At 26.8% G+C, this 25,432-nt stretch overlaps 5 protein-coding genes across 6 annotated transcripts; 3 read left to right on the top strand and 2 right to left on the bottom strand.

Moving 5' to 3' along the window:
* Window positions 1-8,902: 8,902 nt before the first annotated feature.
* Window positions 8,903-9,605, bottom strand: LOC114181593 (transmembrane protein, putative (DUF3464)). Its single transcript, XM_028068090.2, has one exon. It carries the CDS (start codon window positions 9,560-9,562, stop codon window positions 9,014-9,016), a length of 549 nt encoding a protein of 182 aa, XP_027923891.1. The 5' UTR covers window positions 9,563-9,605; the 3' UTR covers window positions 8,903-9,013.
* A 139-nt stretch (window positions 9,606-9,744) lies between these two features.
* LOC114180847 (DUF21 domain-containing protein At5g52790-like) lies at window positions 9,745-14,301 on the bottom strand. Its single transcript, XM_085672798.1, has 12 exons — window positions 13,121-14,301; window positions 12,959-13,035; window positions 12,464-12,547; window positions 12,256-12,369; window positions 12,018-12,104; window positions 11,797-11,936; window positions 11,611-11,698; window positions 11,120-11,193; window positions 10,837-11,024; window positions 10,492-10,733; window positions 10,134-10,180; window positions 9,745-10,025 (listed from the first exon to the last, which is right to left on the bottom strand). The coding sequence occupies exons 1-12, from the start codon at window positions 13,299-13,301 to the stop codon at window positions 9,947-9,949; spliced, it is 1,401 nt and encodes a 466-aa protein (XP_085528924.1). The 5' UTR covers window positions 13,302-14,301; the 3' UTR covers window positions 9,745-9,946.
* Window positions 14,302-14,353: 52 nt separating this feature from the next.
* Window positions 14,354-16,047, top strand: LOC114180239 (putative F-box protein At1g58310). The gene is made up of 2 exons (XM_028066524.2): window positions 14,354-15,259; window positions 15,758-16,047. Exons 1-2 carry the CDS (start codon window positions 14,354-14,356, stop codon window positions 15,932-15,934), a joined length of 1,083 nt encoding a protein of 360 aa, XP_027922325.2. The 3' UTR covers window positions 15,935-16,047.
* Window positions 16,048-17,598: 1,551 nt separating this feature from the next.
* Window positions 17,599-18,785, top strand: LOC114182482 (uncharacterized). Its single transcript, XM_085672429.1, has one exon. The coding sequence runs from the start codon at window positions 17,652-17,654 to the stop codon at window positions 18,369-18,371; it is 720 nt and encodes a 239-aa protein (XP_085528555.1). The 5' UTR covers window positions 17,599-17,651; the 3' UTR covers window positions 18,372-18,785.
* Window positions 18,786-20,828: 2,043 nt separating this feature from the next.
* LOC114180846 (DUF21 domain-containing protein At2g14520-like) lies at window positions 20,829-24,109 on the top strand. 2 transcript variants are annotated; one of them, XM_085672782.1, is made up of 12 exons: window positions 20,829-21,018; window positions 21,332-21,408; window positions 21,618-21,701; window positions 21,795-21,908; window positions 22,255-22,341; window positions 22,411-22,550; window positions 22,621-22,708; window positions 22,877-22,950; window positions 23,182-23,312; window positions 23,479-23,711; window positions 23,820-23,866; window positions 23,957-24,109. In XM_085672782.1, the coding sequence occupies exons 1-12, from the start codon at window positions 20,829-20,831 to the stop codon at window positions 24,099-24,101; spliced, it is 1,410 nt and encodes a 469-aa protein (XP_085528908.1). In that variant the 3' UTR covers window positions 24,102-24,109. The 2 variants fall into 2 exon arrangements, with proteins under 2 accessions (XP_085528908.1, XP_027922938.2); XM_028067137.2 differs by having other exon boundaries at window positions 23,452-23,711.
* Window positions 24,110-25,432: the final 1,323 nt, after the last annotated feature.

Genomic DNA, 25,432 nt, shown 5'->3' with positions numbered 1-25,432 from the left:
TTATCACTACGAGATATTATTATAAAGTTATTATTATTATTATTATTATTATTATTATTATTAATATCACTATGGGATATTATTATTATAATGGTATTATTATTATTATTATTATTATTATTATTATTATTATTATTATTATAGTTAGACACACATCCTAATTTTATTTACTACAAGATCATATTTCAATTAGTTGTCCTTCTTAATTGTTTTGTTGCTGATGTGTATATATCTTTATATATAATTATAGATTATTAGTATGTCAATATTAGCCTTGGTATTTGCATTGACATTAATATTTATAACATAAACATTATTATTATTATCATTTGTTTGTTATTATTAATATCATTATTATTTTTATTTAATGGTTAAATAAATATAATAACAATTATATTATAATTCTAAACATATTTGAAATAAATAAAAAAACGGGCGCACATGCAGAGTCATATACTATTATGATTATTTTGTAAAATCAATTAACTACACTATATTGTGATATTAATTTTATTTATTATATTTAAAACTGATTTTACAACTTCATTTCATTGATAATAACATTTACAACAATATAATCTATAATTTTCATGATATTTATTATTTTATTTTTATATTATTGTTATTATTATCAATTATAACTCTAATTATCGTTGTTATTATTATTATTATTATTATCAGCTCTAATTATAATAATAATAATTATTATTATTATTATTAACTATAATTGTTGTTATCAACTATAATTATTATGATCAGTATTACCACCAACTATAAGTATTACTATTATTATTATTATTATTATTATTATTATTATTAACTACGATTATTTCTATTATTATATTATTATTATTAATTATAATTATAATTATAATTATTATAATATTTATTATTACTATTATTATTATTGTTGTTGTTATTGTTATTGTTGTTGTTATTGTTATTGTTGTTTTTATTATTATAGTTACATACACATTTTACTTTTACTTACTATTTATGAATCATGTTTCAGTTACTTGACCCTTTTATTTGTTTTGTTGTTTATTTATTTTTACATTTGAATAATTATTTCAATTCAAAAAATAGTTACTAAAATTAGTAAAATAATAAAACTGAAAAATAATTTTTTTATTTTAAATAATTATTTAAGTTTAAAATATAACAATTGAAAAAACAAAAAAGGACACCAAATATGTTTATCTTTATATATGTAGTTGTATTATTATTATTATTATTATTATTATTATTATTATTATTATTATTATTATTATTATTATTATTATTATCACTACGTGATATTATTTTAGTGTTATTATTATTATCTATTATTATTATTTTTATTATTATTATTATAGTTAAACACACAATTTAATTTATTTAATACGAGATCATATCTCAAATTACTTGCAGTTTTTATTTGTTTTGTTGTTCTTTATTTTTATATTTGTGGAATTATTTGAATTCCAAAAATAGTTACTAAAATTATTAAAATGATAAAATGGACAAATAATTTTTATTCTGAATAATTATTTTAATTTAACAAATAATAATTAAGAGGATGAAATTGTATAAACAAAAAAGGACACAACAAATGTATATATCTTTATATATGTAGTTATTGTATTTTTTTTATCACTACAAAATATTATTATAATGGTAATATTATTATTATTATTATTATTATTATTATTATTATTATTATTATTATTATTATTATTATTATTATTATCCTACATAGTAAATAAAAGTAAATTTTGTATCTAACAATAATAATAAAAACAACAACAACAATAATAATAGTAATATAATAATAGAAATAATTATAATTATTAATAATGATAATAATATTTATAGTTGATAGTAATAATGATTATTACTTATAGTTGATAATAATAACCCGTGACAGATCTTGACCAATAATTTTGGAGGAGCCAAAATAATTTATAGTAAAAAATTTTGAACTCATCAATAATTTATCCGGAATAAAAATCTCCAATTATTCCTTTTTGAAGTTAAATAACCATATTGTGTTTAACAAATTCATCTTTCATATTATTCCGAATTTTGTTTTGATAATCTTCGTTGTAGAAAATGAAACATTAAAAGTTAAATAAAATGAATTAGACAATCAATCAAGTAAAATATCTTTAATTTGTTTGTTTTTGTCAAAGATTGACATAATTCAATAATGGTCGACAAATCTTTCAAATTTGAATGGGCATGAACATCAACAATAAAATATGGGAGTGAAATTATAAACTAATCATATATTTATCAATATACATTTTTTTAAGTTCAAGACAAAAAAATAATTTATCATAATCTAATAAAAATTGAGATGTAATTACTAACAAAAATATATAATTGTAATAATATTATATATTACAAATAAGAGTAATAACTTTACTACTAATAATGTTAATAATACTAATAGTAATAATATATAATAGTAACATATAATAATAACAATTATTATTATTATAATACTAATATTTGTTACAATTTTACTATTATCACTATAAATAATATTTTTAATAATAATATTTTTAATAATTAGAAATACTAATACTTATAAAAATACTACAAATAATAATATTATTTATAATTAATATTATAGTTGAAATCATAAGTAAATGAAAAAATAAAAACAAATTGACTTTTGTAGGATTTGAACCCGGATCCTTTTGTACCAGAGTTTTAAAATGACGAAAAAACTAATTTTTATGACACGTGTCAATAAAAGAAAACGGGTATTGTAGTAATTTTGATAGTATCTTCTTTTCTTGGTATTATTATTACAATAGGATCATATTTCCATTACTTATCATTTTTATTTGTTTTGTTGTTAATGTATATATCTTTATATATACTTATAAATTATTATAGTTGACATTAGTCTTAGTGTTAGCATTAATTATTATTACAACAGGATCATATTTTCATTACTTGTCATTTTTATTTGTTTTGTTGTTAATGTATATATCTTTATATATACTTATAAATTATTATAGTTGACATTAGTCTTAGTGTTAGCATTAATTATTATTACAACAGGATCATATTTCCATTACTTGTCATTTTTATTTGTTTTGTTGTTAATGTATATCTTTATATATAATTATAAATTATTATAGTTGACATTAGTCTTAGTGTTAACATTAATATTAATATTTATATCATAAATATTATTATTATTATTGGTATCATTATTATTTTTATTATTATTATTATTATTATTATTATTATTATTATTATTATTATTATTACTATTCATAATGGTGTTATTATTATAAGTGTGTTTTTTAATTATAGAAAATGTTGTTATACTAAATATTTTTGCAAAAGAGAGTTTTAATCTTATAAATTTTTATAATTTATAATTTATATTAATATTATTATTAGTATTTTTAATGGTTAAATAAATATAATAGCAATTATATTATTATACTAAACAAATTTAAAAAAAAATGTTCACATGGATCATAGACTATTATAATCATTTTGTAAATTCAATTAAATGTATTATATTATGATATCAATTCTATTTATTATATTTAAAACTGAAATTATTATTGCATCACTTAGATTTACTATTTCATTACTTTAATAACAACATTTACAACAATATAACTTAATTTGTATAATATTTTATTACATAATACTTTCACTATTTTATTATTTTAATAATAATAAATTTTTGTAGTTTTTTGTTTTCATAATATATAAAAAGATTAATATATTATATATTGATATTATAAGTAATACTATACTAATATTTTTACTACTACTAATATTGTCAATAAATTTGATAATAGCAACAATCATTTATTAATATATAAATATGATTAATAATACTTATAATATTAATAAGAATAATAATAACAGTAATATTTTATTATTACTAATAATGTTAATAATTTTCATAATAACAAAATATGATAGTAATAATAATAATAATTTTACTATTAATTTTCGTATATTATAGTTAATAATTTTTCTAATTACTTCTTTACTAATAATAATAATAATAATAATAATATATAATAATAATGTTAATAATACCAATAATAATAATATATAATAGTAACATATAATAATGATAATAATAATAATAATTATTATTATTATTATTATTATTATTAATTATATTTAAAATTGAAATTATTATTGCATCACTTAGATTTACTATTTAATTACTTTAATAACAACATTTACAACAATATAACTTGTATGATATTTTATTACATAATACTTTCACTATTTTATTATTTTAATAATAATAAATTTTTGTAGTTTTTTGTTTTCATAATATATAAAAAGATTAATATATTATATATTGATATTATAAGTAATACTATACTAATATTTTTACTACTACTAATATTGTCAATAAATTTGATAATAGCAACAATCATTTATTAATATATAAATATGATTAATAATACTTATAATATTAATAAGAATAATAATAACAGTAATATTTTATTATTACTAATAATGTTAATAATTTTCATAATAACAAAATATGATAGTAATAATAATAATAATTTTACTATTAATTTTCGTATATTATAGTTAATAATTTTTCTAATTACTTCTTTAATAATAATAATAATATATAATAATAATGTTAATAATACCAATAATAATAATATATAATAGTAACATATAATAATGATAATAATAATAATAATTATTATTATTATATTAATATTGATTATAATTTTACTATTATCACTATAAATAATATTTATAATAATAATATTATTAATAATTACAAATAATAATAATAATAATATTTATAAAAACATTACAAATAATAATATTATTAATAATTACAAATAATAATTATTATAAAAGTATTACAAATAATAATATTACTTATAATTAATATTATAGTTGAAATCATAAAAAAATGAAAAAATAAAAACAAATTGGTTTTTGTAGGATTTGAACCCGGGTCCTTTTGTTACACAGTTTTAAAATGACGAAAAAATTAAACTTTATGACACTTGTCAATAAAAGAAGATGGGTAATGTAGTAATTTTGGTGGTATCTTCTTTTTCTTAATATGTAATAGATGCCACGTGTTAGCTCCTGGTTTTTTTGATTTTTTTTTAATTTTTTAATTTTTTTTATTTCAAAAAAATTGTCCACGTGTCAAGTCATTATTGTGCCACATGTCAATGTCAGTGCCACATGTCAGTTTGTGGTTGTATTATTTATTTTTATTCAATTTAGTTTCGATATTCGTTATTTTTGTTTAATTTAGTCCCTATATTTCTTATTTTTGTTTAATTTAGTTGTTAAAATGGATCAATTTTTTTTCCTTTCAAGTTGAAACCAAATTTAAATTTTTATAAACATTGTATATATATTTTTAAAATATTGACATTATTATTAGTTATTTTTAAAATTCAACTATAAATTATTATATTTAATTATAAATTGAATATAATTCTTAGATTCGATTGTTAAATAGAATATAATTAAAATATAATTATTAAATGTTTTAAAAATATATATTAATATTTGTAAAATTGACATTTAAATATAAAATATTTAATATTTTTATTACATTTTAGATATTAAATTAAAATCTAAAATGTTTATATTTAAATTTAAATTTTATAAATATTAGTTTACTTTTATAAAATATTTATAATATTTGAAATATTTTTAAATATCAATTCTAAAAGTATCCGTATTTTAGAATATAAATATTAGAAAAAAACATTTAATCTTTATATTATTCTTACAATATTTTAAATATATGTATTTTATTTAATAATTAAATATAAGAATTTTATTCAATTTATAATTAAATTTAATAACTTATACTTGAATTTTTTAAAAATAATTAACAAAATTGTCAATTTTAGAAAAACTATTAGTATAATTTTTATAAAAGATATTAAATTTGGTATCAATTTGAAAGGGATAAAATTAATTCATTTCAACCAAAATTAGGACGAAAAAAAAAAAACATAACGAACATAGAAACTAAATTGAATAAAAAAAATAACACAACCACAGAGTGACACGTGACACTGACACATGGTACAATTATGACTTGATACATGGACAATTTTATATATATATATATATATATATATATATATATATATATATATATATATATATATATATATATATATATATATATATATATATATATATATATATATATATATATATATATATCACCTATGATGTGAGTTAGTATTTAAGATGAGAACAATATCTAAAATAGGAACTCAAAAAATTTAATGTTTGTTAAAAATTAAGATTTATTCTGAAGCGTAGTAATATAATAACATTATAATAATAATAATAAAAATAAAAATTAAATAATAGTATAAAACAATAAATAAATAATTACATAGTAACATTTTTTATAAACTAAGTAATAATTTTTAAAAATAATACTTCATTTTAAATTTCAATTATGTCAAATGTGATAACAAAATTTACATTAAAAATTTTAATGAAAAAATTGTAATATTGAACTCTTTTTTATGGACACTTTTAATGTCTCAGACCAACTCTCTCTCGTATTTTTAACATTTCAAAAGAATTTGTATTTGAGATGGAAACAAAACCTAAAAACTCAAAAATATAATAATGTTTTACAATACATAATAATATTTAATAACATAATAAAATAATATCATAATAATTATAATGTGTTAATGATAAAAACTAATATATGTGGTCAAATAATAAATAAATAATTAAGTAATGGTATCATTAATAAACTAAATAATAAAATATATGAAATAATATTTCATTTAAAATTGTAATATATTTATGCCAAATTTTAATAATGATTTAATAATTAATTTCAATAACATAGATTAAGTGTATTATTAGGATGTGAAAATTATAAATTTGAAGATAGAAAAAATTAACTAATGATTTATATTTTAATCTTTTTTTAATATTAGGATTCAGAGAAATTTGAAATTTAAAATATACAGTAATTAAATTTAAATTTGAAATTTGAAATAACAAAATATAAAAATTATAAAAAGAAACTATTTTTTATGGATTTTTTCCGTGCGTCTAAACAATTTTCATATACTTTTATAAGAGATTGCATTTAAGTTGAAGACAAATTCTAACAACAAAAAATGTCAAACATTTGTCCGTTCTTAACGATATAATAATATATTATAATAAACAATAATATTTATTAATAATGTAATAACATAATATTTTTAATATAATAATGATAAAATTTTAAATATTATATAAAATAATAAATAAATAATTAATATTGATATCATTAATAAACTAAATAATAAAATATTAAAAGTCATTGTTCATTTAAAATTACATTACACTTATGTCAAAATTAATGTCTCTTATTAAGAATGAACATGTTTACGCTAATCTCTTTTATTTTGTATTATGTCTATCTTCTAATATCTATTTTTTTACTTTTTTACTCTTTTTGTATTTGTTATGGAAAACAAATTCAATAATTTTAAAAATAATTCCATGCAGGGTCAATGATAACAAAAATATATCTATTGTAGGTACATTTACTCTAAATAGGAAGTAGGTGTATCTACAATACTTCTAAGAAACACCCGATTAGATTATACCATGATATTTGTAATAAAAAAAATTTGTAACTGAATTATTTGGACAAATATGCTATTTTTGCTATTATCATTACAAGTAAAAATAATGATAATAAAATATGTATATTAGAAATTGATTTGATTTAATTGTCCTTTAAGTTTTAAAGAAAACAACTTTCTATATATTTATGTTTTTTTAATGACAATAAATAAGAGTAAAAAGAAAATAAAGGTTGAACTTATATTCATTGTCTATGTACATGTGGTCACATATATTTAAATGTTTTTACATTAAAAGAAAAAATATACAAATTATTTCATATTATTTTTAAGTGGTTCTAATTGATCCGGTAAAACTAAATTCATTAAGTGAGAGGATTTTAAATTATAAATACCAATAACAACTTCAAAAGAGGTAGTGGGTGACGATTTAAGTTCATTCATATCTTTTTCTATTGAAAACAAAAAAAATAATAATAATTAAGACCATTCAATTATTACAATTGTTTATTAAGAAATTATATGTTGATTCTCTATTTTTTAACTCTGATATTTTAATCTCTTACGTGATTTAGTGTGAATAATTGTTTTTTTTTTAAAAGAAAAATTAGATTAGTGATACATTAATTAATGATTATACTAAATCACGTTAAAAAGTAAAAATTTAGAGCAAAAGAATTGAAGTCATAATATCATTGTTTTTGTTTATTTATATTCTAAATACCTTTTGACATACATGTATACTATTTAATTCAATTTGTTCTAAACTCAACATATTTACTTATATTAAATCACAATATCTAAAACAATTTATATTATTATAACAAACTTATCATAATTTTTTTATTCACTATTTTAATTAATTAATTATTATTATTTTAAATAAATGTCTCATAAATTATATTATTATTTCTATATATAATAAAATATATTCTTATAAATATTTAATAAATCTTTATGTCAATCATAAACCCGTGTTGCAGGTTCAAAATGCTTACTAAAAAAAGTTAAAGTTTTCTCATTGGCTTGCATATAAACATGATCCAATATTCACATATATCTAACGAAAACTGAACCCTTAGAAACTCTTCATCTAGTAAGCAAATTGTATCTCCTCTGATTTCAACATCCTATGAAAAATCTTACACACACTAAATCAAATTATTGTAAGGCCAATACCACCAAATCTTTTCACTTAGATATTAGAATAACAGATTTTTACTCAATGATAGCAGGTGAGTTCAAATCTAAGTACACAACTTAATTTATCTCAGACAACATCATGAACCCCTCTGCAAAGATTAACACCTTAATTAGGTGAAAGAAACTATTATATATTCTGGAATCATCATAAGTCTGAACAATCATTATGACATATGTAGTATAATTAGAACTATGAATACATGGTGAAAATTCGAAACTATCTACTTTGCAGCCTCTTCTTCCTGCCACATATCTTCCCAGTTTTTCTGAATCTGTTCCACCCCAAGAAAAGAACCATCCTTTTCTGCATCCAAACTTGCAGAAAGTGCCCCATATGCAATCCCAACAGAGGAAGCTCCAAAAGTCAAGAATGCAGTGATAAAGGCTAACCACCGTGGTGCATCATACACTTGGTTTTCCCTAAGCACCCCAAAAATGTGCATGAACATCAATCCCAACCCCATTGGCACCCCCACAGAGAACAAAATCCTGCGTATTATCCTGTAAATAACTGTCCTGGGAAGCTCATCATCAGAATCAGCAACAACACCATCATCATCAATATTTTTCCTTCTAATAGGCCTCTCATTGGCATTTCTTCGAACAGTTGGAGGAGTGGAAGAAAAGCCTTTGGCACTAGCATAAGGCTTTAATGTGCTGGAGGGGTGGTTGAGCTTTTGTGTAGGGTAAGAAGCTGGGAAGTTTGGTCTGCATGGAGAAAGTTTTGAGAGAATGAGAGAAGAGTTTGGTGCACAAATCAGAGTTTTCATTGCTTCTCTTGTTGTGTTTGATTGTTCATGATGCTTGGAGTGGAGATATTTTATTTATTCACGTATATCTTATCCATAAAGTAAATGGTTGGTCATGAGCCTCATCATCTTTGTCATCATCGTTTGGGATATTTGTTATAATACTACGGATATTTTATATATATTTATTAAGGTTCATACATAATCAGTTAAAATATTTTTACAGGGTCAACACATTAAAAGTAAATCTTATGTCATAAACAATAATTAAATGAAAATGTAAACAACTTTTCCTATGAATTGAATTTTATTGTATTGATATTTGAAAACCAAAACCATGATGTTTGTGAACTTGTGGAATCTTCATGTCACTAAGCCTGAACAAAACAAATAGTAGAAAGTTCTTTATCGATGGTTAGAACCAGAAGCCCTCCATGATGATCTTGATTGTGATTTAAGTGACTGCAGCAGATTGATTCTAATGCTGAAAATAAGAAAAATTGGAGCATGGAATCTGTCAATTGCTGTAAATTTATTTGGGAGAAGCATAGATGAAGGAGGTAATATTAAAATTCAATGCAAAATTACTCACTTCTTTTGAACGTGAACATATTCATCAGTTTCATCCAATATGTCTCCCTTGTAAATGAAAAAAGTAGATACCAATCATTATGGTAAAACATGGTAAGTTTGATATTTCAAAAAATGATGAACCATTTCACTAAACTTCTATGAAATAAACTTAATTCAATTTCACAAAATCAATTTATAAGATGAGGTTTACATCACTTATATCATCTAAATTGTCTTTATTTCTACTCGATCTAAAACCTCCAACATAGTCAGAGTCGATTAATTGGTAAGGCAAAAAGTTTAATATATTAAAGGACAAAACCAACAATTTGAAGTGTATTCTGCATTATTTACACTAGTATAAACCACATTCTAACCTGTAATAGTTCCTCCATGACATCTTCCATTGTGATGATGCCAATAACCTCGTCATCAATAAAATCTTGAATAGAGTCTATTTGTTCTTGTGAGAAATATTCATTTTCTTGACTCGCTTCACAGTCTAGTTCCATGACATTTCTTAATGTAGGGCTATGAAATTCCGCGTCACTGGAGTTCAAACAGGATTCATGTGCAGAACTTCTCTGACTCATTTCAAGGACAAAGGAAGAATCAGATTCTGCAAGTCCCAGATTGACAAAGATAAATGATTTTTTCTCTACCAAGATTCTAACTTTTTTCTACTTTTGTTTCGCAATTCATCTTAAGTAAAATGTTGTTACCTGCAACAGCTTCAGCATGAGCCGAATTTGATGTTTTATGAGTAATTATATTAAAATAGGTGGGTGCACCCACAGCATGAGTTGTAGTGTTCTCTGAGTCTTTGTTGGATTTCAAGACAATAGCCATGTGACTATGACCCTTCTGGAATTGATTCAGTATCTCATATAGTGGCCAACTTTCATAAACCCTGTTACACAATTATTAAATGAACAATATCATATAGTTAGTATAGTAGTGACTACTGCATGAACGAAGATCACAAGTTCAAATTAGCTCTATTACCTTGGAATTTTCCTAATAATCAAATTCTTTATGGCTGTCTCATCCTCAGGGCGGCAGAATATCAAGTTTTTAACCTGTAGAAAAGAATTCATGGTACTACTATATGAATACAAAATATTACTAAGCAATGTTGTGAAAAAAGCTAATGTATACTGCAAGTAACAAAATTGTCTCAAATGTCAAATGGAAGCTTTCTCTTTTGACTTTATTGATTGATATGAACATAATAATAATACTATGCTGTTCATGTGATGGGTCTTCTGAGGAAGGATCACTCAGTCATAAGTTCAACCCACACGAAGAGATTGAAATCACCTCTAGTTCAAAATTTTTATCTTTATATATTACTTAACTTTCTCATTTTTATTCAATGTGAGACTTAGACTTAGTTGGATTCTCAACACCAAATTCATATATTCAAGTTTTATGGCAGAAAATACTTAAATCCACTATATTTCCCTTCTGTCATATGTGGTTCTTCAATTGCTTACCAATATGAGGCCAATGATACTTCTAGGGTGTCCAGAATGGATTGGTATTCGACTGTGACCTTTGCTCATTATTTGTGTCATTGTATGCCTGATGATGACAAAGGTGAACTGCATTTATAGATGAAAAATTGGGAGAAAAAACCATATGTATGTATGTGAGTTCAAAGTTGAGTTATGACAGATTACATGTCAAGTTTAGAATTTATATCTAGAGAAAAAATTTGAGATATGGGTGTCATTGCATCTTTAGCTGTCTTCTGAGTCAAATCTATAGCACCTGTGATTATAGAAGTTTCATGGTGTGACAATTCTCCCCCTTTCCCTGCCTGCATGTGAATATTTTAGCAACTAATCTCATAAATTTGATTAAGTTAGGCCAGAGAGAATATACTAATTAAGAGGAAAACCTCATTTGCATGTAAGTCCACAAATGTCTTCAACTCAGATCTTCTGAGAAGAACTGAATGTTCTTTCCCTAGAGCCCAATCCAGCACCTGCCAAAGTAGAAGAATACTTAAAGATATTAATTAATTTTTCTCAAAAGATGAGTTCTACAGGAAAATAACCTGATATGGATGTACTAATGAGTTTTTCCTTGAGAAACTGAAATAAATGTGTCTATGCTCTCATTCTATATTCTTTTACCTTACTAGCAGGATAGGTTATGGGGAAGAAGATCAGCAGAAGCAGTTGAACAATGGGAGCCATTTTGGCTCCTAAAGTTAGTCCATGTCGAGAGCATATAGCTTGAGGTAAAATCTAAGATGATAAATGTAACATGAGTTAATTTAAGAAAAACAAAATGCCTTATTTCAACATTGTTTGTTGGTGCATCTTTCAAAACAAACAGTACCTCTGCAAACACAGTCACCAAGGGTGCCGACATGAGAATAGTAAACCAAGAAGGGATGATTGAGTCCATAAAAATTGGCAGTGCCTTAAACAAGAACAATTGGAATCACATTTTTCATAAATTTCAACAAAATCATACATAGTACCTTCATTTAACAGCTCAAAAAAATTGTTCTTTTTCCAAAGAATGTTACTAGACCCTGCTTGCATGAACACATAGCATACAAGTAGTGTGAGTATTTGCTTTATCATCAATTCAAGTCAAAAGGGATTTTGTTTATGTTGGAAATTCCACATTGATCAGAGATAAGATCAATTTAAAGTATATATGTGGGTGCAAACCTCATCTTACAAGTTAGTTTTGTAGGATTCAATTAGGCTTAAAGTCCACTTCTTAAAGGTCGAAAGGAATATTTTAGAGAAAGAAAGGAAATACCATTTCTTCTTTAAGTTTACTAACCACATCAACTAAGTTCATGTGCTATATAAAACATACCTCCATAGCCAGTGATTTTCCTAGAAGAAGGGTACAGAGCACAAAATGTCCATTCTTTACAAAAGGTCTAATCCTTTCTGCAGATAAAGTAAGATAGTAACACCAATTATGATGAAGATCTTAAAATCTGCATAATGCAGTTACATGTGTTGTGATGGTAACCTGCATTCTTTCTGTCTTTTGGAAGACCAGCCTTAATGAGGACCTCAAGATCAACTAGGCTGAAGGACAGTAGTCCTAGAGCTAGGCCTGATGCAATGCCTGCGAGGGACACCAGCAATAGACATACCATAAAATAGCCCCAAAAGTCAAGATCACAACATGGGAACTGATATTCTTTCATTGTGTGAATTGGTCAAGTGTGGTGTATGGTGAAATATGTATCCATATTTATTGAGTGGTTTATCGAATGGCTTGGCCTGTGAAGGGAACTGGTCATGATGAGTACTTGTGTAAGAACATCATGACAATGAGGAAGAAGATAGAAGATAGATACAAATAACATTCGGCTCAAACACTCTGTGAATGGATATTCTGTGATAGAAATGGCATCAAATGGAATGAAGTACAGGAATGTCACTATATAACCCTTATAAGATTTATTTTAAGTACTCAAACGTGCACATCTTTTATTAAAAGGATACTATTTTGTATGTATTTTTATACTTTCAGTTTCTTAAAATCAAATTATAAAGTGTATCAACAGAACATGTAAGAATGTTATCTGCTAATGAGAATTATAGTTTGACGGGAGGAATGGTTTGGATTTCTTAAACTGCAGACAGAAAAAATTGATTTGATTGCTGAAATGCTTTTGCTACAGTGAAAGACAAAGAAGGAAAAGAAAGTTTAGGGTTTCGTGGAGATATCATAGTGAAGACTCTGATCAAAAAATAAAATGAGACAATGATTGAGGGGTTGAAAAGGAGATTGTAGATACAAATAATGATATAACGTAAATCTTCAATGGTTAAGCAATAATTTTTTTGTTGTTGGCCAAAGGAACAAATCCATTGACTCAGCATTGTAGCTATACTCCAATTAGTGAAGACAACTCCTCAGTACTAAGTTTTAATTTATTCATGATGGTTGACCAGAAGCATCAAAATTCCAATAATATATATGAAATTTGATTAGAACCAATGGAAAGTTGATTATATGAAGTTTGATTAATAAATAAAAAGTAGCTTGAAATACATTTGTTTTCTTGCTTCCCAAGGACGGCCTTAGAAAATTTGCTTAGTTTTTCTTTGAAAGAAGAAATTATTCTCTTATTACAAGAAAGTAAACTTTTTGTTCTTTGTTTCTGCAGATAAATACTTCGGAAAACTCTCTTCACACATTTATTTTCTCTTAGGTTTTCAACTTCTGCTATCACCAAACACAGTAAAACTGATGGAGAGGGACATGATCAGTGAGATGCCAGACACTGTTTTGCTCCACATAATGAGTTTCATGAACACAAAATATGCTGTTCAGAGTTGTGTCTTGTCTAAAAGATGGAACCACCTCTGCAAACGACTCATCAATCTCACATACGCTCCTGTTCCAAATCTCCCGAAGAAAATTGGGGTTGAAAGGTTTAAGAAATTTGCAACCTGGGTGTTATCTACACGAGACAACTCATGTTCCCTGCATAATCTTGGTCTTCACCTTTGTTGGACAGAACCTGAACTCTTAGACAAGATCATTAAACATGCTTTGTTCTGTAACGTGCAACAGTTGATTCTAGATGTGTATTCAGGCTTTAGACCTGATTTTGAGTCCCTCCCTTTAATCTTTTGTTCTCAGTCTCTGACATCTCTTGAACTTTGCATTTCATGGAACTATGCTCTTATAGTACTTCCAAAATCTCTCCACATGCCAGTGTTGAAAAACTTGCATCTTCAAGGTGTAACATTCACAGCAAGTGACAATGATTCATGTGACCCTTTTTCAAATTGTCACTTGTTAAACACTTTAGTCCTCAGATACTGTTCTTTGCATGACGATGCACAGGTGCTTTGCATATCTAATTCTACCCTTTCTAGTTTCACATTATATGAGGGACAAACTTACCAAATTCTGCTTTCTACTCCAAATCTTAGTTCTTTTACCATCAGGGGTTCTGCTACTCACCAACTCTTCTCCACTTGCAATCTTTCTTTTCTTGAAGAAGTAAACATTGACATGTCTTGGGATGCAAGTTGGGCTGAGAAAAGTTCAATCATCAGTTCAAACATCATGAGATGGCTGCAAGTGCTGGCCAGTGTAAAGAAATTGACCTTCACTTCTTGGTATCCCTTTCAAATTATGTTACATGTAAGTTACTCAGTAGGTTTTTCTTGTATTTTGTTCCAAATGTTCATATCATTTTTGGGCAAAACACCAAAATGATATATATTTTTTTCAAAAATACCGAAATGGTGTAAATTTTTAAAAATTAGAAGAATAGACTAATTGTGTAAGTTTGATATTACTTCGTTGCGAAGAATTCGTGTCGGCTTAATACAATTTTTGACTCACTAGTACGACTTCCATAATTATTAAAGTTGTGTCAGCTCGGCACGACTTCACTCTACCGACTCAAAATTGTGTTAAACTGACACAATTTTTTTCTAATGAATAATAACAAACAGACACAACTTGTTATTTTTGTAATTTTTTTAAAACTGACACCATTTTAGTAATTTGAAAAAACAAATTACCCCGTTTTGGTGCTTTTGCCTTTTGCATTCATATATCAGAATTTGTGCCTGTTTTCAGTCTTGCATTTCAAATATCCATTTAAGTATGTTTCCCTTTCCTTCAATTGTGTAGGATTTCTCTAATCCCACTTCAGTGAGACCTGAACCTCCGAGCTTAGTAAGATTGGAGTCACTGAAAGTGTTTAAGCATTTCTTTGTAGACGTATCTGATGAGAAAGTAAAAATAGTTGTGGAGTACTTGCTTCGGGGCTCTCCAATGGCCAAAGTTCACATCATAAGAAGAGCTTAATTGATATACATATATGCTTAGTTGTTTAGGTGGAGAATTTTAGAAACTACCCAGTTTTTGTCTTTTTTATATGCTTTATTTCTCTTTGTCCAAAATATTCTCCTTGTTTGCAACGTATGGTAGAGATTTTTGTTTTATTTAGCTTGGACGAATGGAAAGTTCTAAATATTTAAGAAACCTCTACTGTCCCAAAATAAATCTTTTTTTTTCTAACCGATAAGAGTGATTCAATAAATTCTATAAACTTGATTAAAATAGATTATAATCTTAAAGATAATATAATTGATATAGCATATTCTATTTTTATATTGATGACATTTAGATATAGGTAATTCATTTTATATAAAATATTAAAAATTAAATTAAGTGATATGAGTCAATTTCTCTGTGTAAGAGAATTAGACAATGAACTATTTGTCTTACGTAAAGGTTAATTGCATTGCTTTTATTTTGGAAAAGAATATAAAAATAGCTGGTAAATTAAATGCGTGTTTGTTCTGCATCAAAGTAATATAAAATAGATTAGAATTTAATTTTTAACACAGAATTAATATATATGTTTGATTTTCAAAATTAAAGAATAAAAAATTTAAGTGAAAAGTAAAATTTTTGCTTCATTATTCAAGAATTTATTTCAGCTGAACCGAACACATCCTAAGCCGTGAATTCATCGATATCTTGTGCTTAAAATATAATTGATAAATTTTTATTTACTAAATACTCGTGAATATCCATCGATGAAAAATATTTTTCCCGAAAACAAAGTACAAAAGTAATTCTATAAGTAGTATATGATTGCTACATTTTTAACCACATATGCAATATAATTTCTACTCTAATCAAATATTAAGAAATAATCACTCAAATGTTTTTAATTTCTTAAAAAGTTGATAATCACAGTTGAAAATTTTCCACTGAGTCAGAGTTTTTGCATTTGAGTCGGTTCAGCCCAACCTTTCTCAAGTGAAAATGATTTTCAAATAATGCAATGAAAATATTTGCTCCAAGTCCAACGCAACTCTTAAAGTGAACACAGTGGTTGTGACGTGAGCTTCAAATCCTACAATAATTGACTGAAATCTGAAGCAAGATCCAAAGCATGCAGAAAAAACCTATTCTTTATGACATTTTACAGCATTTCCATTTTATTTTCCACAGCCTAAATAACTACATGAGGTTGCAGTTTCTTGACACCTTGAGTTCTTTACCAAAGGATAAAGATAAAGTGTCAAAAGAAAAAGCAAAAGAAGAAGAACTGGCAGGTATATAATATATCAACAACTTCTTTTGCTTTCCAACCTTCTGTACTGGGACCAAAATGAATTTTGAACATTTTTTCTCTTTTATGTTTCATAAACACTTGATGAAAACAATATATATAAGCATCAATTACTCATCTTTTGACTCATATCAGTATCTTTTACAGCAAAAACTATACAAAAGGTTTCTATTAACTTATACAAAGTCTATATTATTCTGTGTGTTTGTAAAGAAGTTTATCTAAACACATTCTATCTTTGTAATAATAACCTAATTACTCTAACATTCTTCATCAGAATCTTCCATTCCATCACAGAACATCTTTTTCTTTTCAACACCACAAAGTTTCCCGCTCTTGGATAAGGAACAAAACCAGTTACCATATATATATACTTACAACACCACTCACTATTTGCTTCACAGTTTCACAAAGATTTTCCAAGTTCATATATCCAACATGGGAAACTGTTTATTAGGAAACATGTCAGATCCTGAAGCAGTGATCAAAGTCACAACTTCTGATGGTGGCATCATGGAATTCTATGCTCCAATTACTGTGAGTTTCATCACCAATGAGTTCCCGGGGCATGGCATATTCCTAAGTCATGAACTCTTCTGCAAACCACTTGGCCAGTTTGATGAGTTAATGGCCGGAAAGTCATACCACCTTCTGCCACTCAACAACCAACCGGAACACCCTCCGGCCACCACCGGCTACGGCGGCGGCGCCATTAGACAAGGGCATGTTCGTTCTCTTAGTGTTCCTACCACCCCCTACCCTCCTCCTTACAGAATGTCCTTGGACTACCAACACCACCAAGGAGTGAGGTTTCTCAACAAAACCTCTATAGAACCTTTCTCTTGCAGGACTAGTACTAGTAATCATAATACTGGTAAATGCAGCGTTGTTACTAGTGGAAGTAGTAAAAGTAGCAGGTTTTGGAAAGTGAAGTTGGTGATAACTCCTCAACAGTTGATGGATATTTTGTCACAAGAGGCTAGAACGAAGGAGTTGATAGAGAGTGTTAGGATTGTAGCAAAATGTGGGGTTTCTGCAGGTGGAATTTTACCTGCATCTGCTGCAGCAAGCATAGTTTCTGATCAGTGGAGCCTCTCCAGCAGTGGTAGGAGTGCTTGTGATTCCTCTAAGATTGATGCATTGGTGGTTGATGTTTAGTGTAATGCATGAAATTTAGCTATAGCAACCAAGTTTCACTCTTTCTTTATCTCTTTACACTTGTATTTTGGTTTCTTAGCTCCTTTTTTTACTGTCATATATGTTTCTTTGTTGATTTTGTATGGTTGTAAAAGTTCAGTTTTAGACACATTCTGATTCTGTCATATATATTGTATAGTGTCTGTGAAGTTGTTGTGTACTAGTGGTGGTGGCATGTTCAAGGCACAAGTGTGTGAACCTTTTGCTTTTTTTTTTTCTCTGTTTGGAAGATTGCCAAATCAAGCCGATTTTTGCTACTCAAGTTAAGCTTCTGCAGAAATGCTGCTAAGATTTGAACCTAAAAAATGATTAGGGGATATAGCAGTGAATGTAACCAAAACTTTTGCGAACTTTTTACCATCCTCTTTTCTCTTTTACCGAGTCATGTCATGTTGCATATGTTTTAACATATTGCTTTTAATAATGATATATCTTAGGTTACTTTAAAAAAAAATTAAGAAGCCCGGACATGCCATCACGTTACCGTTGGTCATGCATATCGAACCCTATCACATGTACATACTTGTATTACATACGTGTCAGTAAAGTATCCAACTTGAAAAATATTTTTTTATTTTTGACATAACTTCAACACAATATTAATAACAACAAATTCAATGATTTTTTTAAAAACTCATAAACTTATAAACTTATTACATAAGTTTCTATTATGATTATAAAAATAAGGAAAAAAAATCTTATATGATCACTATTTTTCACTTTTTTAAATATTAGATAGATAGATTAGATTCATTTTGATATTAGTTCATAATATGTTAGTTAAAAGTTTGAAACTAATATGTGTATATATGTCGTGTCTTGTGTTCTATATTTTTTCAATATTTTTCAATTTAACTGTATCTCTACGTCTGTATCCGAGTCTATGTTCGTATCTGTTACATAAAGCACATTAAAAACACTAAAATGTTAATACACTCCATTATTGTATGAGATTTCCACCCTTACTTTTCACAGAATATGATGAGATTCAACCCAATAAAAAAAAAATCTACAATATCATGTTCTAGTATTCCTCTTTTAAACTAAATTTTCCTAGGTTGACAATTTTATTATTCTACCGTCATTCTATAACTGTTTTTATTAATTTATTGAATAATTTAATTAAATATCTCAATTTAATATTTTATTAAAAAACTAGTTATTCTTTAACTATTTAGAAAAAGGTGGTTGTGAGGACATCTTTTTCCTTAAACCAACTAGTTTGTGTAAAGTGCAAAATCACCACACAGCATTAAAAATCACTGATGATAACTTTAAAAGCTTCAGGTACCCCACGGAATAGATAAATGTGTGTGATCACAGTATAGCTAATAAGAGAACAAAATGAGTTTTCAGCATGGTGGAGAAGAACATTAAAAATCTGAAGAAATGTCTCGAGAAGAAATAAAGTACTTTGCACAATATTCCCCTCACTTTATCTGTTTCCATTTGTTCGTTTAAGTATGTCTCTCACAAAATTAATTTTTATTTCTCTGTGTTCGTCTAATTTTACATATATATTAGCATCTTATCATATATTTTTAAAATTAAACTTAATTATGAAAATTTTTAAGTGAAAATTGGATGTAAGATTTTCTTTAACCTACACAAACGTCAATTATGACTTTTTTTTTTTATTTAGACTAATAATAATAAAAAATATTAATTTTAGTAAAACATAAACTGTATAAAATTATTTAAATTTATGGAAAGCAATATTCTTGTCAATAAATGTTTTATTTTCTAAACATATATAAAAATAGTTCTATGTACAAAAATCAAGGGAATAATCCATTTAGTTGATCGGGCATGTAAATTCCATATATAACCAATACCTGCTGAAAGAACATGCTACTTCAAAATAAACTTTGACTCTTTATTACAGTGAATTAACACTATTGGACCACTCTTCAACTCAACCAACGAAACATATTATACAGTAGATTACAATTTGTTTCTTTAATCACATTTTTCAAAAAGACACTTCTAATATTGCCAAAACTTTGAAAAACAAAACTATATTAATAAAAATAAGTTATCAATACTTATATATATATATATATATATATATATATTAATTTTCTCAATTGGACAGCATTTTTAAGAGTGAAATTTATTATAAAGAATTGAGTATACCCTACAAATCTGTGCCAAAAGTTTTAAAGAATTTTATACACCTTTCAACTTAATTTTTCTGTCAACTGTTTAACTTTGCCTCTTACAACCCTCCCAAGAGTTGGGAAATCATTATTTGGGACCTTTGATCCTAATGGTAGGGTACTCCATTTTTATATTCGAGTATCTGCAGGCAGTATCATTCTGCAGTGTACTAGGCTTTTGCTTATATTCTGCTTTGTTACATGTCAGGTTGCAATTCTTGTCATTGTTTTTTTGTGTCTTCTCTCATCCAAAGAAAAAATGAGTTCATATTTTGAGGAAAAGGCACCTTGTTGTGGATCTCACTTTTGGATTTTACTCAGCACTTGTTGGGGTTTTGTGTTATTTGCTGCTATCACATCTGGTCTTGCTCTAGGACTCTTATCCTTCAGCCAAGTTGATCTTGAGGTTCTTGTTAAAGCTGGGAAGCCTCAAATTCAGAAAAATGCAGGTACTTCATTGCTTTTTGTGGGTAATTTTCTTCATTTAAGAGTACCTTAACACTCACGAAAATGAAAGACTACCATGTGCATTTTGGTATACAAATTTAACAAGAGAAGTATGTTCCCCGCCATTTTTTCTTCACCCTTAAAGGTGTCTTTTAAAGATAAAATCATGATAGAATACACATTCTAGAGCGAACAATACCTCCTATGTACGATGATTGACCACGATTGTAACAAAATAAAAGAAATTTTGGTTATGAAACTCAACTATTTAGTGCTTCATCTTGTTAAGTGATGAAAATATTTCTTTAACTGCAGCGAAGATTATGTCAGTTGTTAAGAATGAGAATTTACTTTTATGCACCCTCCTTGTAGCAAAATCAATGGCACTAGAGGTATGTTACTCAGATCATTTCAAGAACCTTCTTCTGATTTAAAGTAAGCTTCTGCATACTGATTACTAAATGAGAACCAGAACTTTATCTTTGTGACCATATATTATTCCAAATCCAAACATACTTTTAATCATTTACAAAGAAAAAAATATACATATTTTATCATGCTTATGATTTGGCACCACTGAACAAAAATTTTGTTATTGAAGGGGGTTTCTGTTTTTATGGAGAAAATGTTCCCAGAGTGGATTTCAGTATTACTATCAGTCACCATGTTGGCTATCATTGCAGAGGTATAGAAAAATGATCTTTACTATTAATGTATTTAGTTACATACACACATTTGTATCCCTTTTCTACTTTCTCATCCAAGAGTTTGATCTCAGATTATCCCTCAAGCCTTGTGTTCTCGATATGGTTTAAGTGTTGGAGCAGCATTGTCTCCCTTTGTTCGAGCTCTTATGCTGATTTTCTTCCCAATTGCATATCCACTTAGTAAGGTACTCTTATCTTTACTCACATAAGTAAGAAGTTATCACAAATTCAGTATCTGCAATGAACTAGGACAACCTTTGCAAGATGTGAAATAAATCTGCAGTGAATTATTGACTCAGCCTATTCCAATAAATTAAAGATATGGAGTAAATCAGGTTTTCAACTTGTAATCTATATTAGGATCATTGCTAAGCTAGTTAGGCAATGTCTATTATATGTTGTCTGGTACACCTAATTTCGTTCTTATATATGATGTCAATGTTTCTGACCTTAAGTCTGTTGAGATTTGATATTTGCTTTTAATACCTCAATATTATTTCATTTATATGTTGGCAATTCCTGCCATGGTAGTTGTTGGATTGGCTTCTTGGCAAGGGACATACTGCACTTTTAGGACGAACAGAGTTGAAGACTTTAGTCCATTTACATGCAAATGAGGTTAGCTTGTTTTATTATCTATAGAATTTTGATAACATTCTTTTTTTATATGCTTAAGTTCACTATCAGGCAGGGAAAGGTGGAGAATTGACACTTCATGAAACTAAAGTAATTGCTGGAGCTTTGGACTTAACACAGAAGACTGCTAAAGATGCTATGACACCTTTAAGTGAAACATTTTCTCTTGACATAAACTCCAAACTTGACATGTATGTCCCTCGTGTCTTTCTATGATGTTTAAGCATTACCTTGCCTCAACTTAATTTGTTTACTCTTTAGGCATACAATGGGCTTAATAATGAGCAAAGGTCACAGCCGAATACCAGTCTACTCTGGAAAACAAACAAATATTGTTGGTATCATCTTGGTAATATATGAGTTTGATATGTTCAAGTTTATAGCAACTTATATTAGGATCATTTTCTAAGTACCACTTTTACTGATTAATGTTATGATTAATATTAAGAAGTGAATTTTAAGTCTAATTAAATTCTACAGACATTTTTTTCTGATATGTCTGTTCAACCTTGATTAGGTTAGGAATTTAATCTTCTGTCGTCCGGAAGAGGAAACACCGATTAAATATATGACAATCAGGAGAGTTCCTAGGTATGAAACTTCTTTTTCCTATTTTGCTGATGATAGAGTAACATTGAATGGAACATATAAGAAGATGAAAATGCTTATGATGATGAAGGTGAAGGCAAAGATGAAAAAAGAAAGGAAAAAACAACATAACTATTTGGCCAACATAAAGTTCACGTATTCAGAATGCTCTACAAATGGATTAATCTCTGTTATTATCTGTGTAGAGCTTATAATGTTCCATTTGGTTATCAGAGTTGCTGAAGATTGGCCATTGTATGATATTCTGAATCAGTTCAGGAATGGTCAAAGCCACATGGCTGTTGTCCTCAAGTGTGAAGAAAATATCAGAACTGCTGCAACTGAAAGAGAAGGAAAAACTCCAGGTCTGATTATACACAAACAATTCACATTCAAAATCAGCACCAATGAACAAGTTTTGATGTTGATTACATAAAAAAGTTTCTTTGCTTATCCTAAGTTGGTTCTTGCAAACATCTAAACTTGTAGCTGTGAACCTTATAGGACTTGGATCTTCATGTGAACCGGGAGATTATAGTCGCATCTCAACTGATGCATCAGATTGGCATTCACAAGAAACAGAATATTACAGTGCAACACTGAAGAGTGCCATGAATCGTGAGGGTGACTCAGGTCTTCCACAGAGAATATCAGAAGAACCTGATGCAAGTTCATCCTTTGAGAATGTTGAGTCTTTTCCAACAACAGATGAAGAAGTGATTGGGATAATCACATTGGAAGATGTTATGGAAGAGTTACTTCAGGTTAATGTCACTCATTATGTTCAATTCAATGGCAACAACCATAGTTAGCGATTTTCTTTTTCTGGTATTCTGAGATTGCTGATGTTTTTGTTCTTTTCATCATTCAAGGAAGATATATTGGATGAAACTGATCATTATGTTGATGTTCATCAAAAGTGAGTAAAGTTTCAAAACTCCAACTTCATAATCAATCATTGAGTGTAAATGTTATGTTATTGATTGATTGATTCTCTATCTTGTTTCAGTATCAAGATCAAACTGCAACATGCAAGAAGAGTGTCATCTGGGTCATCAAGAAGGGCTTCAAGTTCTCGTCAACAACGGAGAAGTTCAGATGCATCTCGAGTTTACTTTTTAAGCCCTACATATGTTTTACCTGTTTCTCCATAACCAGAATTATTCACCACCACCCATGTTTCATCTCAAGAAACATTTGTCACAAATTTCTAAGAGGAGTATTATGAGATCATGTGTTGCCTCTTTATTTTTGTTCAAGAGGATGACGATTGATGTATAAAATCGTATAGATTTTCAAATTTATAAAGCTTAACTTTTACATGTAAAGAACTTTTTTTATAATCATGAATCATTTTAAGTAAAGATGTTTTGAAGTAGTTAACATAAAGAGCAACAAATTTGTCAGACTTTTTTTTCAGTTTTCAAAAAAAAAAAATAGTTGAGATTCCAACCATTGCTTAATTTTTGTATTTCGTAATTTATGTATCTATATAATATAATTAAGTGTATGTTCATACTTATCTTTAATTATATTTTAAAATTTCAATATTTTGAATTATAAAAGTATTGATTTACCTATAAAATAAAAAAAAACAAAAATAATGAAAAGAAGTTAATCATCTAGTAAAAATAATGCGACAAATTATTATTCTTTAACACAATTTTTTTTTCCTTTCTTTTTTCATGATGCGTCTTCATTTATGTTTTCACTTAAATTATAATTATAAATTGTAACATCTTATTTTTAATAAATTAACATTACTAAAATGAACCATCACATCATCAATAACCAAAAACAGTTAATCTAACATTTAGAGAGGTGGCTATTACACTTATCTAAAGCATAATCATAACAACAAAAAACCTATACAAGAATTCTATACAAAACAAAAAACTATAACTAAAACAAAGAAAGCTTAAAGTTTCCAAAACGATCTTATACAAATCAAGTCAAGTTTATACACTATAAAGTTGGTTCAACTACTACATCTTCATTTGTTCACACCAATAAAGATAATCATTACAAAAGAAGACAATCAACAGACGACATACCACACAGAAGATGAAGCTTATGTGCAAAAATAGATTTTCGTATAACAATAATACAATTAATATTTCATTCAAAACATTCTTACAAACAAGTATATTGAAAATGAAAACTTAAACAATACTCAATCAGCGAGTAGTGCCTGAAGACCCACTTGTCCAATGACTAGACATCTCGCCTAGCGACAGTAGCACTAGAACTCACAAAGGTTAAATCCTTCAAAAGTCGACCAATAAGACTTGTCGTACCCAATTACCATCAAGTCAATGAACTCTTTGACTTTGGAGTCACTCAACAACAATATCCTTGTTCAACAACCACCAAGTCCAATCAATATACCACACACAGAGTTCAAACATACCAATTACAATTTACACAATATTCACAAGCTAAAATCATCATATTTGTAGTACTAATCAGGCAACATTTCCAAATT

This window comes from Vigna unguiculata, chromosome 4, assembly GCF_037176805.1.
Source record: "Vigna unguiculata cultivar grain cowpea cultivar isolate G323 ecotype 2 chromosome 4, ASM3717680v1, whole genome shotgun sequence".
NCBI lineage: Eukaryota > Viridiplantae > Streptophyta > Magnoliopsida > Fabales > Fabaceae > Vigna > Vigna unguiculata.
This window is presented reverse-complemented; position numbering and strand designations above follow the sequence as displayed.